The sequence below is a fragment of the Balaenoptera borealis genome (genome assembly GCF_965194805.1).
Source record: "Balaenoptera borealis genome assembly, chromosome: 5".
In the NCBI taxonomy this organism is placed as follows: Eukaryota; Metazoa; Chordata; class Mammalia; order Artiodactyla; family Balaenopteridae; genus Balaenoptera; species Balaenoptera borealis.
The window spans coordinates 59795126-59820019 of record NC_138862.1 but is presented as its reverse complement, the minus strand read 5'-3'; the positions used below and the strand labels follow the sequence as shown (position 1 = coordinate 59820019).

The following is a 24894-nucleotide window of genomic DNA, read 5'->3' as shown; positions in this document are numbered from 1 at the left end:
ACCATGTGTGACCCAATGGCAGCAGAGCTTCTGACCACTCCTCTCAGTTTAGAACCTTGTATAAGCAGGACATGATCTCAAAATGCCCTAAAAAAATGAGAAAACCAAAGGACAAATCCTTAAAGCCTGAGTGGTGCTCCTTGGAAGTAAGTCAAGATGCTCTGGAGCCCAGTTTGGGGTCATAAGTGGCCAGCTTCTCTGCTCCTCTGAGGTTGTAAGGACACTGCGCAGGGGCGGTGGGGGGGTGTTGGCTGTTGCTTCTGCAAACTCAGATGCTGCCATCTTGGGAACTGGCGGAGGCTTCCCAGTCCTGCAGGAGGGCAGCTTTTCCTGTTCAGGTGCCTGTCTGGGATTTTGGCTTCATCTGAAGGAGGGAGCTAGGACCCATACGGCTGGGAGGCTATGGCTGGTGAAGACGAAGAGTCAGGATGGCTCTAGCTTGTTACAGGTGCCTCATTACACACGTCTAAGCTTGACTCCCTCTCAAGCCCTGCTCAACCAAGGAGTGGTGACTGAACGACTCCCACCCCTCACTCCCACCTCCCTCAACTTCCACTGAAATGCAATGTATTGGGGGATCTTTCTCAGCTGTAATGAGTTTTTCTATAACTCCTATGCCAGAATCTTTATCTTCGAGGAAAAACAATATCAACATTATACAGACAGGAAGCATCTACATGTCCAGCAGAAGACATGACACTATGATATGCAGAGGTGAAGAAATTCAAATGTTTATGCACACATGTCATCAAAGCATCTTAGAATCCTCCTTTCACTTTCACATACACCTAGCCCATGGAGCTTTCGTGGACACGTTCATTCACTTACAGCAGACAAATGGATGGAGTGGATGTCAGAATAAGTCCAAGCCCTCTTACCTAGCAACACAACCAGGAGTGGAGAGGATCTGAACCCAGATTCTCACCACCTGCACCCCATCCTCCATCTGCTTTGATTCCTGATCATTCTCTAACCTGCACTAGTCACATAAGAAACAACTTATTGACTGACATTCAATATAATGTATAATCAAGAAGGTAATTATAGGGGCTTCCTTGGTGGTACAGTGGTTGAGAATCTGCCTGCCAATGCAGGGGACACGGGTTCGAGCCCTGGTCTGGGAAGATCCCACATGCCACGGAGCAACTAGGCCCGTGAGCCACAACTACTGAGCCTGTGCGTCTGGAGCCAGTGCTCCGCAACGGGAGAGGCTGCGACAGTGAGAGGCCCGCGCACCGCGATGAAGAGTGGCCCCCACTTGCCGCAACTAGAGAAAGCCCTCGCACAGAAACGAAGACCCAACACAGCCAAAAATAAATAAATAAATTTATTTAAAAAAAAAAAAAAAAAAGAAGATAGCTCTCAGGTCCTTAACAAAAAAACATTCCTGGGTTGTAATGCTGACAAGAGACTGATTTAGCTTTAAAAAAAAAAAAAAGAAGGTAATTATAAAAAACTCCTCTTCCATCAGAAGGCCTTTCTAAGAATGAAACAAAACTAGAAATCAGAAGTGAAAAGATTAATCAATTTGACTACATGTGAACTGCCGGGTAAAAGTCCTTGATAAGCAGAATCAAAAGACACGTGCCACACTGGGGCAAAATAGGCATCTTATATCACAAACGGTTAATTTCCCTCATGAATAAATAACTTGGAAAACAGCAATAAAAAAATCTTACCAACACAGTAGAAGAAAGGGTAAAGGATATTAACAGATATTTAATAGAAAAGAATATGCAAATAGCTCTGAAATGTGTGAAAGATGAACAATCTCGTTCATAATAAGAGAAACTACTTAAAAATACACTGACAGACCATTTTTCACCTATCAAATTGATGAAGTCCAAAAAGTTTGATAAACTGAGTTGGTGAGGGTTTAGGGAAATAGGCACTTCCATACACTGTAAGTAGAAGCACAAAATAATATATTTTATGAAGAGAAATTTGGCAATATTTATCATAATCACAAGCGTTCATACTATTTTACTCCCTTCTTGGAATTTATCCTAAAATACTCTCTCATCTGTGAAATGATGCATATATAATGCTATTTATTGCATCATTATTTTAAATAATAAAAGGTTGGAAACAAATGTCCATCAGTGGGGGCTAAATTATGATACATTTATGGAAAGAAACATTTTCAGCTTAAAAAAGAATGAGAATGCTTTTTTATGTGCTGTTATGAAAGATTTTTTTTTATGTTTTTTTTTTTTGGCCACACCCCACAGCATGTGGGATCTTAGTTCCCCGACCAGGGATCAAACCCGTGCCCCCTGAATTGGAAGCGTGGAGTCTTAACCACTGGACCGCCAGGGAAGTCCCTGAAAGATTTTTAATATATATTAAGTGAAAAAAAAAGAGGTATGTAGTATATGCCATCTTTTTGTAGAACAAAGTGGGGAAATAGGTGAACATATTTACCTGTATATAAAATAGTTATGCAAAGATACACACAAAACTGGTAATGTTGGTTGTCCTGAGCAAGAGAGCTAGGTGGCAGATGTGAGGGAGATATTTTACATATATACTTTCAAAATTCTTAAATTTTGAAACATGTGAATGTATTACCTCTTCAAAAATGTTAAAGCAATTTATTTTTGTTTTTGCGAAATATCAATTAATTTAATCATCAACTTCAAAAAATTAAAATCTTGGATAAAATTCTCTTCAATAAAAGCAGCAAATAACATTAAAAAAATTATTATTCTTAACTCATGGTTGGATAAGGGAGAGAGAGATGGACCGTGTGAGAAAGTGGGAGGAATAGATGCCAGCCAGAAGACTAGGGAGGGCTGATGGGGAATGAGGCAGGAAGCAGACAAGGAAAGAGGAATGCACCCGAGAGAATCACAAATTAGGGAGAAAGGCAGGGCAGCCTCTGCTGCAGTAGGTGCCCTGGGTGGAAATGCCGCTACCGCACTTTGGCATTCACTTCTGGGTGTGCTTCAGACCAGACTGTCCTTTGTCACTGGTGCTCTTTGAGACTCAGTTTATTTTTCCATGGACTTCTTGGGGTTTCTCTTGTATATAAGGAGTTGACAAAGGTTTGAGAAATTTACCTACGAAATATGGAGGGCCTCTGACCCCACCAGAGAAAATAAACAAGTGTAAAGTGGTACTTATGGGAGGATAAAATAACTGTGACTTCATGATTTGACAGGCAATATCAATAATATGAATTGTGGCTATTCAGTGAGTTTATCGGATTTACCTATATACGTATATGTATTATAAGGGATGAGAATAACTTATAACGCCACGCAGTTTACCCCAGTACATTTTGCTTCCTTATTAATAATGATGACTGTTCCCAGAACACTTTTAACAAACCTCCACTTTAGAAGGTATCGACTACAGTAGAATAGTTTGCTTATGTATCTTCTCTAGTGCACTAGTTCGTGAACTCTCTGAGGGTAGTGGGCTTTATCATTCTCATCCTCGTATTCCCAAACCTAGCACATCATAGGTGATCTCTGCTGAATCTAACTCATTTCAAATTGCTAGCAGTTAGGGGTTACGTTTGGCTGCAGGCAACGACGTACCCAACAAACGGCGCCTTAAACGAGATATGACTCACAGGTGGTAGGCCAGCGTTAGTGCAGTGTCTGCTGGGAATCATCAAATATCTGCGCTGCTTCAGCATTTCTGCTCGCCAGCCTGCCATTCTGCGGTCCTTCTCTCAGGGAGGGAGGCCGGTCCCGGCGTCCACACTCGCGTCCGAAGTGCAGCGCAAAGAGCAAGAGGCCAAAGCGTGGCAATTGCTCAATACCTGACTCCAGCGAGCTCTGTTCATTATCTCATTGGCCAGAATTGGATCACGTGGCCTGCCCTGGCCACAGTGGAGTCTGGGAAGTTGAGGGGTTTAACTGACAGCACTGTTGCACCTCATAATAAAAGCAAGGTTCTCTTAGTATGGAAGAAGCGGATAATGAACAGTAGTGTTGGTCACAAGTGTGTAAAGGCCAAAAACACAAATACATTTCCAACTCTGAAACCTCCCTCTCATTAGCCGTGCTTCTCCTTGTCTGTAGATTGGCACTGGTGATGTTCCACGCTTCTGCAAACCCAGCCGGTTCAATTTGACTACAGAATGTCAGAGGCCCTGCATTACCTTCCTCCTACCCACCCCCCTTCCCGGGAGTGATGTTCCTGGCATCTTTTAAGACTCTAAATAAAGTAACGTAAGTGCTTGGGGGGCAGGGGGCAGTACCTTCCCTCGACTCCATGGGCTGTCTTCAGGGTTGAGGATTGGAGGTTCCTGAGGGGCAGAAATGGACGCAAATTCCTCCTCACTCTGTTGTTCTTCTGCAATTCCAGCCCCTCCCCGCAACGCAGCAGTCCTCTGTGGATTGTATCATGGGATTGTCTCCATCAGTGTCTTTCTTACAAACATCTGGCGGCAGAACCTTGCCTGTTCCAATGCTCTGAGTCCTCTCAGACCACAGGCGTTTTCCTGGATGGTCAAGTGATCTTTCCCCTGAGTCTGAGGAGGAAATTTGTGCTGGTCTCTTGGGCTTCTTTCTGAGCAGCGGAAGGTTGTTTATTCCACATAATTAATGGACAGAGAAACTGAACCTAATTTATTTTACTCATAGGAATGCAAGTCTATTCTTTCAAGAGAAGAATGTGTGTCTTTGCCTCACCCAAGCTGACTCACAATTTCCCAAAAGGGGTAGATACACTTGGGCCAAAGTTGAGGGAAAGGAGCAATTCTCAAATAATCTAAAAGAGAGATTAAACACATTTTTAAAAGAAATCATGTTTCTGTTTTGGTCTTACCATTTTAAGCTCTTTGTGTGATCATCTAAAAATATTATTGAAAGGCATTTAATGAGGATTTTTGGATTACGGCTATGTGTTACAGATTAGATTTCTGCGGCCTTTCAGAATTTTCTAGCTCTTTAGGAAGTCAACATTCTTTAACTTATCGTGAACCAAGATTATTGGGTTTTACTCACACATCTGAAGCTAAATAGGGAACAGCACATTTTCAATGCCTGCCTGCTGTATACAGAGCAGTGTGCTAAGGACGATGATAAATTACAAAGGCTGTGGCTCCGAGACCCTGCCCAACTGCATTTGCAAAACTCTTTGCAGATGAGTTTTATGAATTCTTTAGAGTAAATCAGCAAAACTTACGTCCTTCTCAGCAAAGGTCATTGATTCCACACTGGTAGTAGTCATGTGTCTGCATAGTGGTAAAGGAGATAGCAGAATGGGAAAAGCATGGCTTCAGACCCAAGCGTATGTCCAGCTCTGCTGCTTGTATTAGGGAAGCTACTCCTAGCAAGTAGCCTCTCTTTGCCTGTTTCTTCATCTGTAATCCTGCCTTGTGGGGTTGCTGTTACTGAATGTACAGTTCTTGCCTCATGGCAAGGTACTTAGTAGATGATAGTTATCATTCATATGCAAAGCTTTTCCCAGTGTTTACCTTCCTCTGAAACCTGCTAAACTCAAAACAGGATGGGCATTGGTCTCAGCACTGCCTCCCATGACACGGATACTGCTGTCACTGACTTGGTGTGGCGCCTCTCCTGCTCTCCCACTCCCATTTACTCTGCCTGGAACAGTTTCTCCCAGGCAGACATCATCTCCTCTGAGAAACTTCCCTTGAGCGCCAGGATTGGGCTAGGTGCCTAAGTGCCCCCAGAGCCCCCAGGGCTCACCTCCATGGCAGCCCTTAACTGACAGTGCTCTAATTGCCTGCCTCCTCTGCAGACTGTGTTTTGCTTTGTTTTGACAGGGTAAAGGTCATGGTAGCCACTCTTTTCTTTTAAACAGCTTTATTGAGGTATAATTAAAATCCCATAAAGTCCACTCATTTTCAGTGTACAATTCAATGGTTTTTCAGTAATTGTACAGAGTTGTGCAATCATCACCACAATCTATTAGTGCTAGAACAACTCTACCACCCCAAAGAGACCCCTTGTGCCCATTTGCAGTCACCCCATTCCCTAGCCCCAGGGAACCACTAATCTACTTTCTATCTTGATAGATTTATCTTTTCTGGAAATTTCATGTAAGTGGAATCATACAATACATATGTTTTGCATCTCAATTTCACTTAGCATGAAGTTTTTGAGTTTTATACACATTGTAGTCTGTACCAGTAATTTGTTCCTTCTTCTTGATATACAGTATTCAGTTGCATGCACATACAGGGACTCTGCTCTTTGGACTAGTATCCTGTGGCTAGTTCAGTGCCTGCATATTACAGTAAAAGCTGAGAAAATGTGTGTTGCCTGAATTAGGTTCACACTGTGATAACACTGAAGCTGGTTTGACATTGTAATGCACATAGTAACGAGGGAAGCAGACAAAACACACAAATACCTGTGCCATGTTTTGGCGACGTCAAGGTATTAACTAGGGGGACTCCTCAGTAGCTTCTTACCTTGCCACTCTACCTTGTGTGAATTTTTAAAATTCTCAAGTGAGAAACACCCCTTCTCCCACTCCCAGCTATTCTGACCTTACTTTCTTCTCATTTTCCATGCCAAAATTGAATGCTCATATTTGTCCCAATACATAGTGGGTATCTTATAAATATTTATTCACTTATTCAATACTTATGTAATGTGCACCTGCTGTGTACATTATTTTAGGTGCTTGGGATACTTCAGTGAACAAAACAGACAAAAATCTCTACTTTCCTAATGATGAATGTTTCCACATTTGGGTATCCACAACATCAGTAATGCTTAAGAATTTGGCCCACAAAAGCCTTAACACGTTTTTCAAAAATCATTGTACCTGAGGTCAAAAGACATGAATACATTATTCACATAGGAAGAAATACGGAGAATTATTCAACACATAGAAAACAGATCAGCCTCAGTAATAGTGAAAGAAATTAAAATATAAACAATTTCATAGAAGTTAGTGGAAACATACAATTTTAGGTTATCAAAAAGAAATTTAAATTATTATATGCAATGTACAAAGGGTTATAGAAAACCAAAAATGCTGATAAACTGCTGATGCTATTATAAGTGGATCAGGTATTTGGAAACAGATCACATCATTGATCTAGAAATTTAATTTTTTTCGTGAATGTCCAAAGGAAATAATTTAGGGGGAAAGTTATACCAGTGCTATTAATAAAAGGAAAAAACCAATATATTCCAAATGTCCCACCATTTGTGAGTAAATAAGAAACCTAAGGTATGATAGGATGGAATGCTCTTATCTACTAAAAGCAATGGGAAAAACATACACTCTGTGATACACAAAATGTATATACAAAATAACAGATAAAACAAAGGATATTATGCAAGAACTGATTGTAGCTAAATAAAACATGTACCAGAAAAGAGCATAAAGTGATACACATATTCGTATTTGAGAATTTTTTTGTAACATATATAATGGATTTTTAAAACTCAGTAGCCATTCTTCCCTGCCCCCCACCAGCCCCACCTTATATGGCAAAGCTTGATTTCCTTGCAAAACATAGTCTCCACTTCTACCTCCTTTTCCAGTTCTTTACATAAGTAAATTAAGAGGACATTATTATTCTCCTTAGGTGCTGTTCCCAGGCCTGCTCCACCAGCACAGATTCCCATGAACTGAGGCAGGAATTGCCATCCATAAAGGGGGAGGGTCTTGCCCAAGGTCTCCCAGATAGTTAGTGGCCAGGATACTATAAAACATGTCTCAAACTTTTCACCACCGACCACAGTCCCTGGTACATAGTAGGAATCCAAGATAACGTGTTGAATGACTGACTGTCTTTTATGACAGAAAATTGATATGCCAGTATTCACGGAAATGCCCACATCCTGGGGTTCTTGGCTCTGGGTACCCAGCTGAGAGTCAACATCTGAGTATGAAAGATTTGAACTCATAGAGCAGAACCAAAAACCAAACCAAAACAACAAAACCAAAAACCAAAAACCAACAAAAAACAAGAAAAGGAAACCTAAGCAGTATTCTGCCTTGGTAGAAGGCTGCTATTCTACCTAAAATACTTGGAATAGTCCTAATTTTCATGGATGTGCCTGCTGTCCTGCAGATCTAGGTCCTGGACCAATTTAAAGCTATGGGTTTATTTTGGTTTGTTTTAGGCGGCCTGCTGTGGCATCTTCCTCTTGCGGCTGACGACTGTGTCTGGTTGAACCAACACTCGGACTCTTATTTGGATTAGAGCATAATGCTCATTGTCGTATTTTAAAAAGAAGCAGAGCTGGTATAGGAGGTCTATGGAGAACCCTGGAGGGAGACAGTGACATCTCTCACTGAAGAACTGGGGCAATAGGAAAAAAAATTGAGATGGAAAAAGGCGTCTGGCTACTGGTGTTTGTTTTGGAAGCAGTCCAGGCTAGGGGGAAAGATCTCCATTCTAATGCGCGATCCCGGGCAAGTCACTCTGATTGCAGTTTTTCCTAGGGTAAATGACAATCCCAATTAAGAAGTTTAGAGGAAGTAAACAAACTAGTAGTGGTGATGATGGTCACTGGAATTGAATTCAGCATGGCAATAATTTTAAAAAGAAGCAGTTGATGTGATGTCATTTCTTTTGAAACAATGGTAAGTAGGAGAGAGTGACCAGAGGAGGCCATGCTTATAAAGAGGAAGGGAAATGACCGGATGACAGGTTTTATACAACAAGGAGAATGAGAAAAATCTTTGGCCAGTTTCATCTTGTCCATTCACCTACCTTCCAGCTACCTCTAAACACTGAACAGTCGTGAACCCCGGCCAAAGTTTAGTCTCCCTGTTTCATCATCCTTTCCCTAATAGCATAACGTTCATCATGGGACACTGGCAAATAGCTGTGTTGAATAGAAAGGACAATAGACGGATTTGAAAGCTTGGGTGTGGACCCGAGTTCCTCCACACATTAGCTGCGTGACCTGGAGAGGTTTTTTTCACCCCTCTCATCACAGGTTTCCTCATCTGTAGCCAAGGGAAGAACAACCTGTTTCACCTACCACACACCCTTTACAAACTGCAAAGTGCATGACAAATGCCTTTTGTTGTTTTTCCTTAGCCTCTTTTGGCCCCAGTTTCTGCATTTGTCAAGTAGGGACAGTGACATCTATCTTACCAGGCTATTAATGGCTCTAGGTGAAAGCCCTCTGCATATAACAGGGTCTCACATTACAGCTCACGGGAGATCTACAGGCTCCAGGTTTTCTAGCACATACTGGAATATTTATTTCCAATGTGACATTCTTTCTGTCCTGTTAAATTTCACCCTCAGAGAACTTGCAGTTCCCCTGGGAAGCTAAGACCCGTTCGTGGTTTACCTGGGCCCCCTCTCTTACAGGAGCCTGCCACTCTAGGAAGCTGGGAGCCACATCTGACACAAGAAGCTCTTGCTTATCTTCTCCAAGGGGATTTAGGCAGGCCACTTACTCCAAACACTCCGGCCATGCTGATTAGAGGGAGACCCAGGACGAGATGAAAAAGCCAAGTGGACAACTAGAAGACACCAAGAAGGAGCTCGCAGACCTCCTAACAGCCCTGGGGATGCCAAGTGTGAGGAGGGGCTGTGTCCCCCAGGCCTGCTGTCTCCTGTCTCGCCTCCCAAACGGATAGCCCCTTCCATTCACATCCACATACGTCTGTTCTCTGCCTCTTGAGTGGGTCTGAAACTGGAAAACATCTGCACTAGTTTCATCCGGGTGTGATTTATAAGGACTCCCTGCGGTCCCCTCTCGCCTTTCTCCTCCTCTTCACCTCTGGGGCTTGGGGGTTTCGGGATTTTTTTTTGTTTTTAAACAGGCTTGTGTTTCTTGAGACTGGGTCACCTTGATTTATTATGCCCTGGACTCATTAACAAAAGACTCTGGGACAGGTCATTTATTTTCTGAGTGGCGATTTCCTGTCTTACCCCAGCCCTACTCGGCAGGGGCCTAGTGGAGCACAGACTTACATGAGCTGCACTGTCACGGTGGGAGAACGGAATCGAGCAAGGAAGGTTCAGGGGGCAGAAAGCGTCTCTTTTCTTTAGAGCTTTTCTCCTCACTTTAATATTTCCTTCAGAGTCCCTCTTGGTAGTTCTTTCTTTTTTTCCTCCTCCAGCAAATGGGACAAAGTTTAACAAGTAAGTTGTGGGGTTGCCTTCTTAAAGGAACAAACACTGACCTTTCTTCTCCATTTCATATTTGAATTGTTTAACATTTATATACAAAAAATATTATATATATGTGTATATATACATATATACACGTATATATTACTCTCTATATAGGGTACTAGTGGGCACCCAGGCTAAGCATGAATTAGATGAATTAAACTTTATGTTCACTATGGGCAACATTTTTATCAGGCCCTTATTAAAATTATACATTCATGTTTGGGCACTAAAAACCAGAGATGTTAATAATTTAGAGATAGACCATAAGGTAAAAATGAAATCATTCAAGATTTTCAGGTAGGACCTTAAGAGGAAGATGAAAGAAATTGGCATTGCTTAGCCTGAAGATCAGAGGCTGAAGAGTGATTTATTAACTGTTTTCAGGTCTCTGGAAGGTAGTTATACATAGGAATGATGGTGACCACCTGTTTTTCTGACTGCACTAAGGACAGAATAAGAGGAAGTAGAATTAAACTATAGCAAAGTGACAAAATAATAGTAGTAAGGGTGAGTAGCCATGGCTAAAGTCTGTTAAGAAAGATGCAATACATCTGTAAGGTGGTAAAGTTGTTAGTCCCATTTTATAGATTAATGAATGGAGGCTCAGAGAGGTTAAGCAATTTGCCCAAGGTCACACAGTGAGGATGTGACAGAATCAGGTCTAGCTGACTCCAGTGTATGAGAAGGCTGACTTATAGAGCAAAGAAGTGAGCCAAAACAAACAAACAAACAACCTTATCAAGTTTCCATCTAGATTGATTTGTGTTCAGAAGACAGGGGATTCAATCCCGTGAATTTAAGGCCTTGGGATTCTGTGCTATGCCTGACTCTAAGCTGGGAGGGCATTATTCTCCACTCACCCTCAGCCCAAGAGACAGACAGAGTGGGCACACCCAGCACCACTGTCCCCCCGAAGCACTCTGGAGACCTTTGGCTCTGCTTGGACTGGTCTCTGCTGCCTGTCATGGCTGCACTCCCAGACAGAGGCTGTGGTCTAAGGAAGGCCATGGAGTTGGTTGGCGTGGATGGCTGAGGATAAGGAAAGGCATCCCCGAGCTCACAGTGCACGCCCTCCTAAAAGGCATCCCCGCATGGGAAGGCCAGGTAAGGAGCTTCCCGAGTTTGTTCTGCTGTGAGGATTGGAATATCCAGAGCCACCAAAGTGTCTGGACTCCTTTTGAGGGGTGTGCAGAGGTGGGAGGGGCAGCTCCCTGCTGGATCAGTGCCCTGTGGGTGGGTCTGTTTGGGAACGGCCACGATGGAAGAGCAAAGCTGTAAGACACCAGGGCTAATTTGCTGGATGGGACCGATGGCTAACATTTCCTGCACACTTACTCTGCCAGGCACGGTTTGAAGGGCAGTGAACGATCTTAGCTCATTCGATCTTTGCAACAATCCTATGAAGTCAGTTATATTATTATCCTCCTTCACAGAAGAGGAAACGAAGCACAGAAAGATCAATAACTCATTCAAGCTCAACAGCTAGGAAGGACTGGAGCTTGAATCCAGACCCAGAAACAGCCTGATCCTGAAGGCTGCATTCATGGCTTAGAATGAGGTGCCTGGATTCCCCCACTTCCTCCCACCCACCCCTGGAGGATCTTTTGCTCTGGGGTCACTGACTCAACAATGACACGGCTTCTTGCTGCCTGGTTTGTAAGAAGTACTCACAATTGTAACCATTGTTCTAGTTTAAGCCTTTTACATTCACTCTTCCTCTGTCTCTTTCTTTATCTTAGAGAGCAAACATTTATCAAGAAGCAAACATTTTACACTCCTCAACTCAGACCTTGGGTATTTAGGGGTTAATTCTTCTCTAATTGTTCAGTTAATTACTTGGAAGGTGTAGGAGGAGGTAAAAAAGGAGGGTGGGTTTTTCCACAGTCAATCCTACTGGAAGGGGCAAGAGGAGAGAACTAGTGTTTGCTAAGTGCAGACTTGAGCTAAATATTTTCCCACTAGTTACTTCATTTTCATCCTCCTAGCAGTCCTTTGAAGTAGGTGTCATCAGCACAATTTTACAAATGAGGGAGGTCAGGTAATTTGCCTGAGGTCACGCTGCCTGTGTACAAAGAGGCTGGGATCTGAACCCCAGAATGTCCCCCTCCAGAGCTGTGCCCAAGACACCATCCACCACTCAGTGCAAAGCACAAGACAGAGAGGACTCAAAAAGGCTCAGCCAGCGGTGCGGTGGAGAGCACAGAGACGCTGCAGACCCTGGCAGCATCCTCGAGCTCACGTGGAGCTCAACCCTCCTGCTCTCCTGGCAGGATTTCAACCTTTGGTGTGTGGAGCAGCAAACTGGACAAACAAGAAGCCATCATTTCTGGGTTCTGCTCTGCCAGAGGCCTGGGCTATGACAAGATGGTTAAGGCAAAGTTTGGCATGTCTTCCCTTCTTAATTTAGGCCTCCTCCCAGGAGGGAAGCCAGAGGCAGGGAGGGGAACATGAGAAAGGGAAAGGAAAAATAATAAGAGATAAGTGAGAAAAGAGAATATTTATAGGGCTTGGGACATCTAATGGAAACCAGCTGCCTGATTGGGGGTGGGAGTGGGGGATCTCTGGTCTTGCCTACAAGGGATTATTAGGCCTTCTTTTGTACGCACCTGTGTGTGGAGGGATGTCCGAGCAGAGAGGGAGGGAGAGAGGAAAGAGAGACAGAGACAGAGACAGAGAAGGGAGCCAGGAGGCCTGGGGGAGGGCTGTGCACTTGGAACATTGGACATGAGAGAGCTGATATCCCCTCCTGGCCTCACCACCCCCACCCCCCAACCTTCATTTTAAACTGGAGCTGATTCAAACCTGCTGCTTTGGAAAGAGGCCATCAGCATAGTCTCCAACAGAAAGATGATCCGCGAGGGGATATGAGTGTGAGAGAGCAGGGCAATCAGAAAGAATGAGAAAATGAGACAAGGGAATGGAAAAGGTGAATAAACAGAGGACGACGAAGGAGGGAGAAAGACTGAAAGATTAAAATGTTGGGCTGAGTGGACAGCTTGAAGAGAAGGGAGTGACTGAAAGCCTCGAGTTGGAGCAAGTCCAGAGCTGACCCTTCTGGGCCCTGTTCTCTCTCACAGATGCAGAGGGTTGCAATAAAGATGTGTCTGTTGGAGATTTTCCAGGTCTCTTTCCCATAAATCTGTATTTTCTTCTTAATTAAGGTCTTCTGGACCAAAGGTGTCATCCAAGAATTGTGTAAAGAACACAAAGATAGGAAGAGGTATCATCGATGGGAAAAGTATGATCATTAAGGGCCAGCATCTGGGGCACACATTGAGAAAGACAGCAGTTAACAGCAAGGTACTTTCCAGAGGCCAAGTGGTCCTGAAACTAAAGCCTCAAGTGTTGGACCCTACCTTTTATTTCTGGCTCTTACTTAGGTTCTTGGGAGAGGATATGCCCATGAACCGTGGAGTCGAGCGCCATGTGTTTTTAACTGACATGAGTTCAATAATATGTGTTAGGAAAAGAAAACAAAAGAAAGAAAAGAAAAAGAAAGAAAGAAAGAAGGAAAGGAGGGAGGGTCATTTAAATAGTGAGGATGATTTGCCCATCTTTCAACTCAATGAGTAGTGTTAGATGAGCTGAAATGAGAGATGTGAATCTACTCTTCCCTTTTTCCTCTCTGATCTTGGTTCCTAGATGTATCTCATAATATGATCTGATTGTGTTTAAAGAAATAATTTATTTTATAAAACATGATCCTTTAAATAAAGGTCTACTGCTTTATCTCCTACCCAACTGAAGGAAAACATCCACAAAATTATGTTGCATGTGTTGAAAGCTGGTATAACAATGAAAGATGGTATAAAAATGGTGGGGAGAGGAGGGGGCAAGATGGCGGAAGAGTAAGACGCGGAGATCACCTTCCTTCCCACAGATACAGCAGAAATACATCTACACGTGGAACTGCTCCTACAGAACACCCACTGAACACTGGCAGAAGACGTCAGACCTCCCAAAAGGCAAGAAAATCCCCACGTACTTGGGTAGGGTAAAAGAAAAAAGAAATAACAGAGACAAAAGAATAGGGACGGGACCTGCGCCAGTGGGAGGGAGCCGTGAAGGAGGAAAGGTTTCCAGGCACTAGGAAGCCCCTTTGCGGGCAGAGACTGCAGGTGGCAGAGGGGGGAAGCTTCGGAGCCGCGGAGGAGAGCGCAGCCACAGGGGTGCGGAGGGCAAAGTGGAGAGACTCCCGCACAGAGGCTCGGCACCAACCAGCACTCACCAGCCCGAGAGGCTTGTCTGCTCACTCGCCGGGGCGGGCGGGGTCTGGGAGCTGAGGCTCGGGCTTTGGTGCTAGCCGGGAGGGAGTCCGGGAAAAAGTCTGCAGCTGCCGAAGAGGCAAGAGACTTTTTCTTGCCTCTTTGTTTCGCGGCGCGCAAGGAGAGGGGATTCAGAGCGCTGCCTAAACGAAATCCAGAGACGGGTGCGAGCCGCGCGGCTATCAGCGCGGATCCCACAGCAACAGGGGCGCAGAGGGAAAAACGGAGAGATTCCCGCACAGAGGCTCAGCGCCGAGCAGCGCTCACCAACCCGAGAGGCTTGTCTGCTCACCCGCCGGGGTGGGCGGGGCTGGGAGCTGAGGCGCGGGCTTCGGTCGGATCGCAGGGAGAGGACTGGGGTTGGCGGCGTGAACACAGCCTGAAGGGGTTGGCGTGCCGCGGCGAACCAGGAGGGAGCCGGAGAGGAGGTCTGCAGCCGCCGAAGAGGCAAGAGACTTTTTCTTGCCTCTTTGTTTCGCGGCGCGCAAGGAGAGGGGATTCAGAGAGCCGCCTAGACGAACTCCAGAGGCGGGCGCGAGCCGCGGCTAACAGCGCGGACCCCAGAGACTGGTAGGAAACGCTAAGGCTGTTGCTGCCGCCACCAAGAAGCCTGTGTGCGAGCCCAGGTCACTCTCCACACCGCCCCTCCCGGGAGCCGGTGCAGCTCGCCACTGCCAGGCTCCCGTGACCCAGGGACAACTTCCCCGGGAGAACACACGGCACGCCTCAGGCTGCTGCAACGTCACGACGCCTCTGACGCCGCAGGCTCGCCCCGCCTCCTCCGTACCGCTCCCTCCCCCGGCCTGAGTGAGCCAGAGCCCCCGAAGCAGCTGCTCCTTTAACCCTGTTCTGTCTGGGCGGGGAACGGACGCCCTCAGGCGACGTACACGCAGAGGCGGGTCCAAATCCAAAGCTGAACGCTGGGAGCTGTAAGAAGAGAAAGGGAAATCTCCCCCAGCAGCCTCAGAAGCAGCGGATTAAAGCTCCACAAACAACTTGATGTGCCTGCATCTGTTGAATACCTGAATAGACAACGAATCATCCCAAATTCAAAAGGTGGACTTTAGGAGCAGGATATATTAATTTCCCCTTTTCCTTTTTTTGTGAGTGTATATGTGTATGCTTCTGGGTGAGATTTTGTCTGTATAGCTTTGCTTTCACCATCAGTCCTAGGGTTAGGTCCGTCCTTTTTTTTTTTTTTTACTTAAAAAAAATTTTTTTTTCCTAATATATGCTTTCTTAATAATTTTTTCCGTATTTTCTATTTTAGAAATTAAAAAATTTTTTTAAAAGTTTTTTCATATTTTTTATTTTAAAAAATTAAAAATTTTTTTTTTAATAAATTTTTTTCTTAAAAATCTTTTTCTTATTTTTTACTATAAAAAAATTAATAAATCTATTTTTAAAAATTAAAAAAAATTTTTTTCTGAATACATTTACTCTTAATAATTTTTTTTCTTATTTTTTATTATAATAGCTTTATTTTATTTTATTTTATCCTCTTTTTATCTTTTTATTTTTTTCTCCCTTATATTTTGAGCTGTGTGGATGAAAGGCTCTTGGTGCTCCAGCCAGGCATCAGGGCTGTGCCTCTGAGGTGGGAGAGCCAACCTCAGGACACTGGTCCACATGAGACCTACCAGCTCCACGTAACACCAAACGGCAAAAATCTCTCAGAGATCTCCATCTCAACATCAAGACCCAGCTTCACTCAACGACCAGCAAGCTACAGGGCTGGACACCCTATGCCAAACAACTAGCAAGACAGGAACACAGCCCCATCCATTAGCAGGGAGGCTGCCTAAAATCATAAGGCCACAGACACCCCAAAACACACCACCAGAAGTGGACGTGCCCACCAGAAAGACAAGATTCAACCTCATCCACCAGAACACAGGCAATAGTCCCCTCCACCAGGAAGCCTACACAACCCACTGAACCAACCTTACCCACTGGGGACAGATACTAAAAACAACGGGAACTACGAACCTGCAGCCTGTGAAAAGGAGACCCCAAACACAGTAAGATAAGCAAAATGAGACGACAGAAAAACACACAGCAGATGAAGGAGCAGGGTCAAAACACACCAGACCTAACAAATGAAGAGGAAATAGGTAGTCTACCTGAAAAAGAATTCAGAATAATGATAGTAAGGATGATCCAAAATCTTGGAAATAGAATAGACAAAATGCAAGAAACATTTAACAAGGACGTAGAAGAACTAAAGAGGAACCAAGCAATGATGAAAAACACAATAAATGAAATTAAAAATACTCTAGATGGGATCAATAGCAGAATAACTGAGGTAGAAGAACGGATAAGTGACCTGGAAGATAAAATGGTGGAAATAACTACTGCAGAGCAGGATAAAGAAAAAAGAATGAAAAGAACTGAGGACAGTCTCAGAGACCTCTGGGACAACATTAAACGCACCAACATTCGAATTATAGGGGTCCCAGAAGAAGAAGAGAAAAAGAAAGGGACTGAGAAAATATTTGAAGAGATTATAGTTGAAAACTTCCCTAATATGGGAAAGGAAATAGTTAATCAAGTGCTGGAAGCACAGAGAGTCCCATACAGGATAAACCCAAGGAGAAACACGCCAAGACACATATTAATCAAACTGTCAAAAATTAAATATAAAGAAAACATATTAAAAGCAGCAAGGGAAAAACAACAAATAACACACAAGGGAATCCCCATAAGGTTAACATCTGATCTTTCAGCAGAAACTCTGCAAGCCAGAAGGGAGTGGCAGGATATACTTAAAGTGATGAAGGAGAAAAACCTACAACCAAGGTTACTCTACCCAGCAAGGATCTCATTCAGATTTGATGGAGAAATTAAAACCTTTACAGACAAGCAAAAGCTGAGAGAGTTCAGCACCGCCAAACCAGCTTTACAACAAATGCTAAAGGAACTTCTCTAGGCAAGAAACACAAGAGAAGGAAAACACCTACAATAACAAACCCAAAACATTTAAGAAAATGGGAATGGGAACATACATATCGATAATTACCTTGAATGTAAATGGATTAAATGCTCCCACCAAAAGACACAGACTGGCTGAATGGATACAAAAACAAGACCCATATATATGCTGTCTACAAGAGACCCACTTCAGACCTAGAGACACATACAGACTGAAAGTGAGGGGATGGAAAAAGATATTCCATGCAAATGGAAATCAAAAGAAAGCTGGAGTAGCAATTCTCATATCAGACAAAATAGACTTTAAAATAAAGAATATTATAAGAGACAAAGAAGGACACTATATAATGATCAAGGGATCGATCCAAGAGGAAGGTATAACAATTGTAAATATTTATGCACCCAACATAGGAGCACCTCAATACATAAGGCAAATACTAACAGCCATAAAAGGGGAAATTGACAGCAACACAATCATAGTAGGGGACTTTAACACCCCACTTTCATCAATGGACAGATCATCCAAAATGAAAATAAATAAGGAAACACAAGCTTTAAATGATACATTAAACAAGATGGACTTAATTGATATTTATAGGACATTCCACCCAAAAACAACAGAATACACATTTTTCTCAAGTGCGCATGGAACATTCTCCAGGATAGATCATATCTTGGGTCACAAATCAAGCCTTGGTAAATTTAAGAAAATTGAAATCGTATCAAGTATCTTTTCCGACCACAACGCTATGAGACTAGATATCAATTACAGGAAAAGATCTGTAAAAAATACAAACACATGGAGGCTACACAATACACTACTTAATAATGAAGTGATCACTGAAGAAATCAAAGGGGAAATCAAAAAATACCTAGAAACAAATGACAATGGAGATACGACGACCCAAAACCTATGGGACGCAGCAAAAGCAGTGCTAAGAGGGAAGTTTATAGCAATACAAGCCTACCTCAAGAAACAGGAAACATCTCGAATAAACAACCTAACCTTGCACCTAAAGCAATTAGAGAAAGAAGAACAAAAAAACCCCAAAGCTAGCAGAAGGAAAGAAATCATAAAGATCAGGTCAGAAATAAATGAAAAAGAAATGAAGGAAACAATAGCAAAAATCAATAAAACTAAAAGCTGGTTCTTTGAGAAGATAAACAAAATTGATAAACCATTAGCCAGACTCATCAAGAGAAAAAGGGAGAAGACTCAAATCAATAGAATTAGAAATGAAAAAGGAGAAGTAACCACTGACACTGCAGAAATACAAAAGATCATGAGAGATTACTACAAGCAACTCTACGCCAATAAAATGGACAACCTGGAAGAAATGGACAGATTCTTAGAAATGCACAAACTGCCGAGACTGAACCAGGAAGAAATAGAAAATATGAACAGACCAATCACAAGCACTGAAATTGAAACTGTGATTAAAAACCTTCCAACAAACAAAAGCCCAGGACCAGATGGCTTCACAGGTGAATTCTATCAAACATTTAGAGAAGAGCTGACACCTATCCTTCTCAAACTCTTCCAAAATATTGCAGAGGGAGGAACACTCCCAAACTCATTCTACGAGGCCACCATCACTCTGATACCAAAACCAGACAAAGATGTCACAAAGAAAGAAAACTACAGGCCAATATCACTGATGAACATAGATGCAAAAATCCTCAACAAAATACTCGCAAACAGAATCCAACAGCACATTAAAAAGATCATACACCATGATCAAGTGGGGTTTATCCCAGGAATGCAAGGATTCTTCAATATACGTAAATCAATCAATGTGATACACCATATTAACAAATTGAAGGAGAAAAACCATATGATCATCTCAATAGATGCAGAGAAAGCTTTCGACAAAATTCAACACCCATTTATGATAAAAGTCCTGCAGAAAGTAGGCATAGAGGGAACTTTCCTCAACATAATAAAGGCCATATATGACAAACCCACAGCCAACATTGTCCTCAATGGTGAAAAACTGAAACCATTTCCACTAAGATCAGGAACAAGACAAGGTTGCCCACTCTCACCACTATTATTCAACATAGTTTTGGAAGTGTTAGCCACAGCAATCAGAGAAGACAAAGAAATAAAAGGAATCCAAATCGGAAAAGAAGAAGTAAAGCTGTCACTGTTTGCAGATGACATGATACTATACATAGAGAATCCTAAAGATGCTACCAGAAAACTCCTAGAGCTAATCAATGAATTTGGGAAAGTAGCAGGATACAAAATTAATGCACAGAAATCTCTTGCATTTCTATACACTAATGACGAAAAATCTGAAAGTGAAATTAAGAAAACACTCCCGTTTACCATTGCAACAAAAAGAATAAAATATCTAGGAATAAACCTACCTAAGGAGACAAAATACCTGTATGCAGAAAATTATAAGACACTGATGAAAGAAATTAAAGATGATACAAATAGATGGAAAGATATACCATGTTCCTGGATTGGAAGAATCAACATTGTGAAAATGACTCTACTACCCAAAGCAATCTACAGATTCAATGCAATCCCTATCAAACTACCACTGGCATTTTTCACAGAACTAGAACAAAAAATTTCACAATTTGTATGGAAACACAAAAGACCCCGAATAGCCAAAGCAATCTTGAGAACGAAAAATGGAGCTGGGGGAATCAGGCTCCCTGACTTCAGACTATATTACAAAGCTACAGTAATCAAGACAGTTTGGTACTGGCACAAAAACAGAAATATAGATCAATGGAACAGGATAGAAAGCCCAGAGATAAACCCACGCACATATGGTCACCTTATCTTTGATAAAGGAGTCAAGCATATACAGTGGAGAAAAGACAGCCTCTTCAATAAGTGGTGCTGGGAAAATTGGACAGATACATGTAAAAGTATGAAATTAGAACACTCCCTGACACCATGCACAAAAATAAACTCAAAATGGATTAAAGACCTAAGTGTAAGACCAGACACTATCAAACTCTTAGAGGAAAACATAGGCAGAACATTCTATGACATACATCACAGCAAGATTCTTTTTGACCCAGCTCCCAGAGAAATGGAAATAAGAACACAAATAAACAAATGGGACCTAATGAAACTTAAAAGCTTTTGCACAGCAAAGGAAACCATAAACAAGACCAAAAGACAACCATCAGAATGGGAGAAAATATTTGCAAATGAAGCAACTGACAAAGGATTAATCTCCAAGATTTACAAGCAGCTCATGCAGCTCAATAACAAAAAAACGAACAACCCAATCCAAAAATGGGCAGAAGACCTAAATAGACATTTCTCCGAAGAAGATATACAGATGGCCAACAGACACATGAAAGAATGCTCAACATCATTAATCATTAGAGAAATGCAAATCAAAACTACAATGAGATATCATCTCACACCGGTCAGAATGGCCATCATCAAAAAATCTAGAAACAATAAATGCTGGAGAGGGTGTGGAGGAAAGGGAACTCTCTTGCACTGTTGGTGGGAATGTAAATTGATACAGCCACTATGGAGAACAGTATGGAGGTTCCTTAAAAAACTACAAATAGAACTACCATACGATCCAGCAATCCCACTACTGGGCATATACCCTGAGAAAACCATAGGTCAAAAAGAGTCTTATACCAAAATGTTCATTGCAGCTCTATTTACAATAGCCAGGACATGGAAGCAACCTAAATGTCCATCGACAGATGAATGGATAAAGAAGATGTGGCACATATATACAATGGAATATTACTCAGCCATAAAAAGAAATGAAATGGAGGTATTTGTAATGAGGTGGATGGAGTTAGAGTCTGTCATACAGAGTGAAGTAAGTCAGAAAGAGAAAAACAAATACAGTATGCTAACACATATATACGGAATCTAAGGGAAAAAAAAGCCATGAAGAACCTAGTGGCAAGACGGGAATAAAGACACAGACCTACTAGAGAATGGACTTGAGGATATGGGGAGGGGGTGGGGTGAGATGTGACAGGGTGAGAGAGTGTCATGGACATATATACACTACCAAATGTAAAATAGGTAGCTAGTGGGAAGCAGCCGCATAGCACAGGGAGATCAGCTTGGTGCTTTGTGACCACCTAGAGGGGTAGGATGGGGAGGGTGGGAGGGAGGGAGATGCAAGAGGGAAGAGATATGGGAACATATTGTATATGTATAACTGATTCACTTTGTTATAAAGCAGAAGGTAACACACCATTGTAAGGCAATTATACTTCAATAAAGATGTTTAAAAAAAAAAAAAAAAAAAAAAAAAAAAAAAAATGGTGGGGCTTCCCTGGTGGCGCAGTGGTTGAGAGTCTGCCTGCCAATGCAGGGGACACGGGTTCGAGCCCTGGTCTGGGAAGATCCCACATGCCCCGGAGCAACTAGGCCCGTGAGCCACAACTACTGAGCCTGCGCGTCTGGAGCCTGTGCTCTGCAACAAGAGAGGTTGCGATAGTGAGAGGCCCGCGCACCGCGATGAAGAGTGGCCCCCACTTGCCGCAACTAGAGAAAGCCCTTGCACAGAAATGAAGACCCAAACACAGCCATAAATAAATAAATAAATACTTAAAAAGAAAAAAATGGAAAAAAAAAGTTTAAAAAAAAATGGTGTAACAACTTGTTGAAAGACGGTATAACAGGAAATTTAAGGGATTTTTCAAAAGTCATTTTAATTAGACTTTTTTTCCACCTAAAAGTGCTGCGTTTAGACTTCACTGTCCATTGGGGTTGGTGAGTGTGTGAAAATATTGAGAGTATTTGGACTTATGGTTGGTTAATGGACTGTTTTCTCCTGATTATCCAGCAAGTCCATAGGTATATAATAAATTGAGAGAGCTCCATAGGTATATAATAAATTGAGAGAGCTCCACAGACCTTTGAACTCAGGCAGAGCCATAAGAGGGGGCCAGTTGAAACTCTCTCCTTCAACTGTGTCTTTTCCTCTCATCATAAACACTCAATTCCTGTCCCTTAGTTTGAAACAAGTGGCTGCCTTGCTATCCTCTGGCACCACCCTATATGTTATAGTGGGTCCTGTGCACTGTCGCCATCTCACAAAGACAAGCCTCTAGCTCCCTCGCTATCTCAAGGTGGTCTTCCCTTGTGTTTGTCCAGCTCATTCACTTATTGATCCTCTTCATTAACTCAGCAACAAGTTTTCTGAGCCAGAAGGATTAGAGAGAAAGTCAGTTCAAAGCCCATGCTAGCAAGAACAGCAACTTTCCTTTAGGAAAGAATCATTACTACTGCTTTAAGAATTTCAGGGGAAAAAAAAAGCAGACTTACAAATAAAAGGCAGGGATATTGTCCCCTTTGGGAAGAAATTCCTGATCAAATTGTCAGATAGGTTCTGTCACAGACAACCTCTTCCGACTGGCAGATTACAGCTCTGCAGCAGCCTCACCTTGCTCATGGAAGCATCTGGCTTCTAGAACTGGCGTCCTTGATCATCCACAGATTATACATTCTTATGATTTGGAAAACTTCTATCCCATTAACTCAACCAGAAATCCTAAGACACTGGGCAGAGAAGAGATTTTGAGAGTACTTAAATCTCCCTACTTTGACTTCCAGGTCAGACTGCTGCTGGATCCTTATTCTTCAAGAATCACCAGGAATGTGATTCTCAACCTTTCAAAGTAATGTTAGAGAAGATGCCTTGGCACTTTATAATTTTGTGTGCTGAACTCTGCTGGTTTGGTACTTATTGATCCACTATGTTCCATATTTCCAGGTCATTCTTTAGATTACATAATCTTTTAAATTTTTACTTATTTCTCAGTAGACCCACTGCCTTTAAAAAAAAAATAGCCATCTCTATTTTCGTCTTGATGAACTGTAAAAACATCTCCCACCATTCCTTCCATCCTATGACCAGTCCTCTCTTCTCTAAACTTTCTACTATTGTCTTCTCATTTATATGTGTTTTACACAAAATGCTAGATATAGGTCAATCACTATGATTATGCTAGTCAGTGCGTGTTAGTAGGAAAACATAGACATAATTCATATTTTTCAATGGCAAGAACATTATGTGGGGCATTGGCACTTGAACTTCTTATTCTTACCACGTGAGTTGGTCTAAATGGAAACATTAATTTATTTAAGCAGTCTAGCATACCTAGATGTCAATTTGAATAAAAGGTTTTCACGACCTGAGAAATGGAAAATACAAGGGTCCCACATACTATGTGAAATATATAGGACCACGGTGTTTCATGGCCTGCATTTAGGTCCTAGAGAAAGTTGACTGCCTTTAAGGCCATTAAGTACCTCTACTGTGACAACTCATGCCATGGGAAACTCCAGAGGTACACTGATCTGGGTGTGAGGTGACTTTTTTTAAGGATCCACTACCACTTCTACTGGGTGAATGGCCAATGATAGAGATAAGGAAAACAAGAACAGTGGCAGATTTGGGGCAAGAGATGAGTATAATTTTGGTCCGTGATTGAACCAGCTATAAATTTATTTAACCATACTTCTAGCCAGTCAACTTTTCTCCATTTGACGTGAAAATTCATGGAGGTTTTGCCAGATTCTTTGCAGATAAACCTTTTCTATGCGTTCCCTAATCTCCCGGCCTCAACCATAGAATGCTCCCTCCTGTCTAGAGACTCCCAAACAATCATGGATGGGGTTGGAATGGTGCATGGAAGCTGAAGGTTGTGAGAAGTGTTGTACCAACCACTGAGTTCCCTCAGTAGATCCTTCCGGTCTGACTCTTCCACACATTGGCTCCTAACATACTCTTTTACACTCTCTTCTCCTTGTATAGTCTCTCCACCTGAAATTCCCTCACTTCTCTTTGCATGACTGAGTCCTGCTCATTCTTCAAGATTCAAATTCATTTCCTCTTTCTTGACGATGCAGTTCACCATAATTTCCCCTCAAACAGCTTGTAGTGCCTACCTGTTCTCTGTCTTAGGTTTCTGTACTGTCCAATAATCTCTGCTACGTTTCTGGGTGTTTAGGAGCCAGCCAGTGTGAATGGGTTCTGTAACTCCCCTGATACAGAAGTTGTAGAATAATCATACTGGACATGGAAGAGATAAACTGTGGGACTGTGGGGCTCACATGAGAATGGGTAACCGATATGCTCTTCCTTCATGGGAAGATATTTAGCACAGATAGCATCCTTCTGTTCCTTCTCCCTTCTTTCTCCCAGAGGCAGAATGAGCAGACCCAGGCTTGAACCCAAGGAGACCAGACTGACCTAGATGGGGAAGACTGGGCTGAGCTGTAGTAAGGTGTTTGCAGTTTATAAACAAGTCCTGACATCCCAACTTGAGTTCTGGCAAACAATGTTATCAGCCCAGAAAGTTCTCAGAGATACACCAAGGACCCAGGCTAAACTGCAAGGTAGGCAAAACTCTTCCCCACTCCTCCTCGCACCCTTGCAGTTCCCCAACACCCTGGATACCCTCATACTGCTTTTCTGGGGCCTTTGTCTCTAACTGGGCCTGATCATCATAAGGAACCTACAAGGTAAAGTCAGTCTTTCCTTCTACTTACCAGGTACAGCTCTCTTAAGATCAGGTGATCAATTGGCTTTATATTTCCAGGAGTATTCTGGACTAGAACTTCCACTAAACTGGTGTAATTTGGTAGGGGAC

At 42.6% G+C, this 24894-nt stretch overlaps 1 protein-coding gene across 1 annotated transcript in view; it reads right to left on the bottom strand.

The window, feature by feature from the left end:
• LOC309630042 (uncharacterized protein) overlaps positions 1 to 24894 on the bottom strand; it is a 173560-nt gene that overhangs the window by 22991 nt on the left and 125675 nt on the right. Inside the window, exon 4 of the mRNA XM_082394805.1 lies at positions 4214 to 4345. Coding sequence (XP_082250931.1) covers positions 4214 to 4345 — 132 coding nt within the window. The remainder of the gene's footprint in view (positions 1 to 4213; positions 4346 to 24894) is intronic.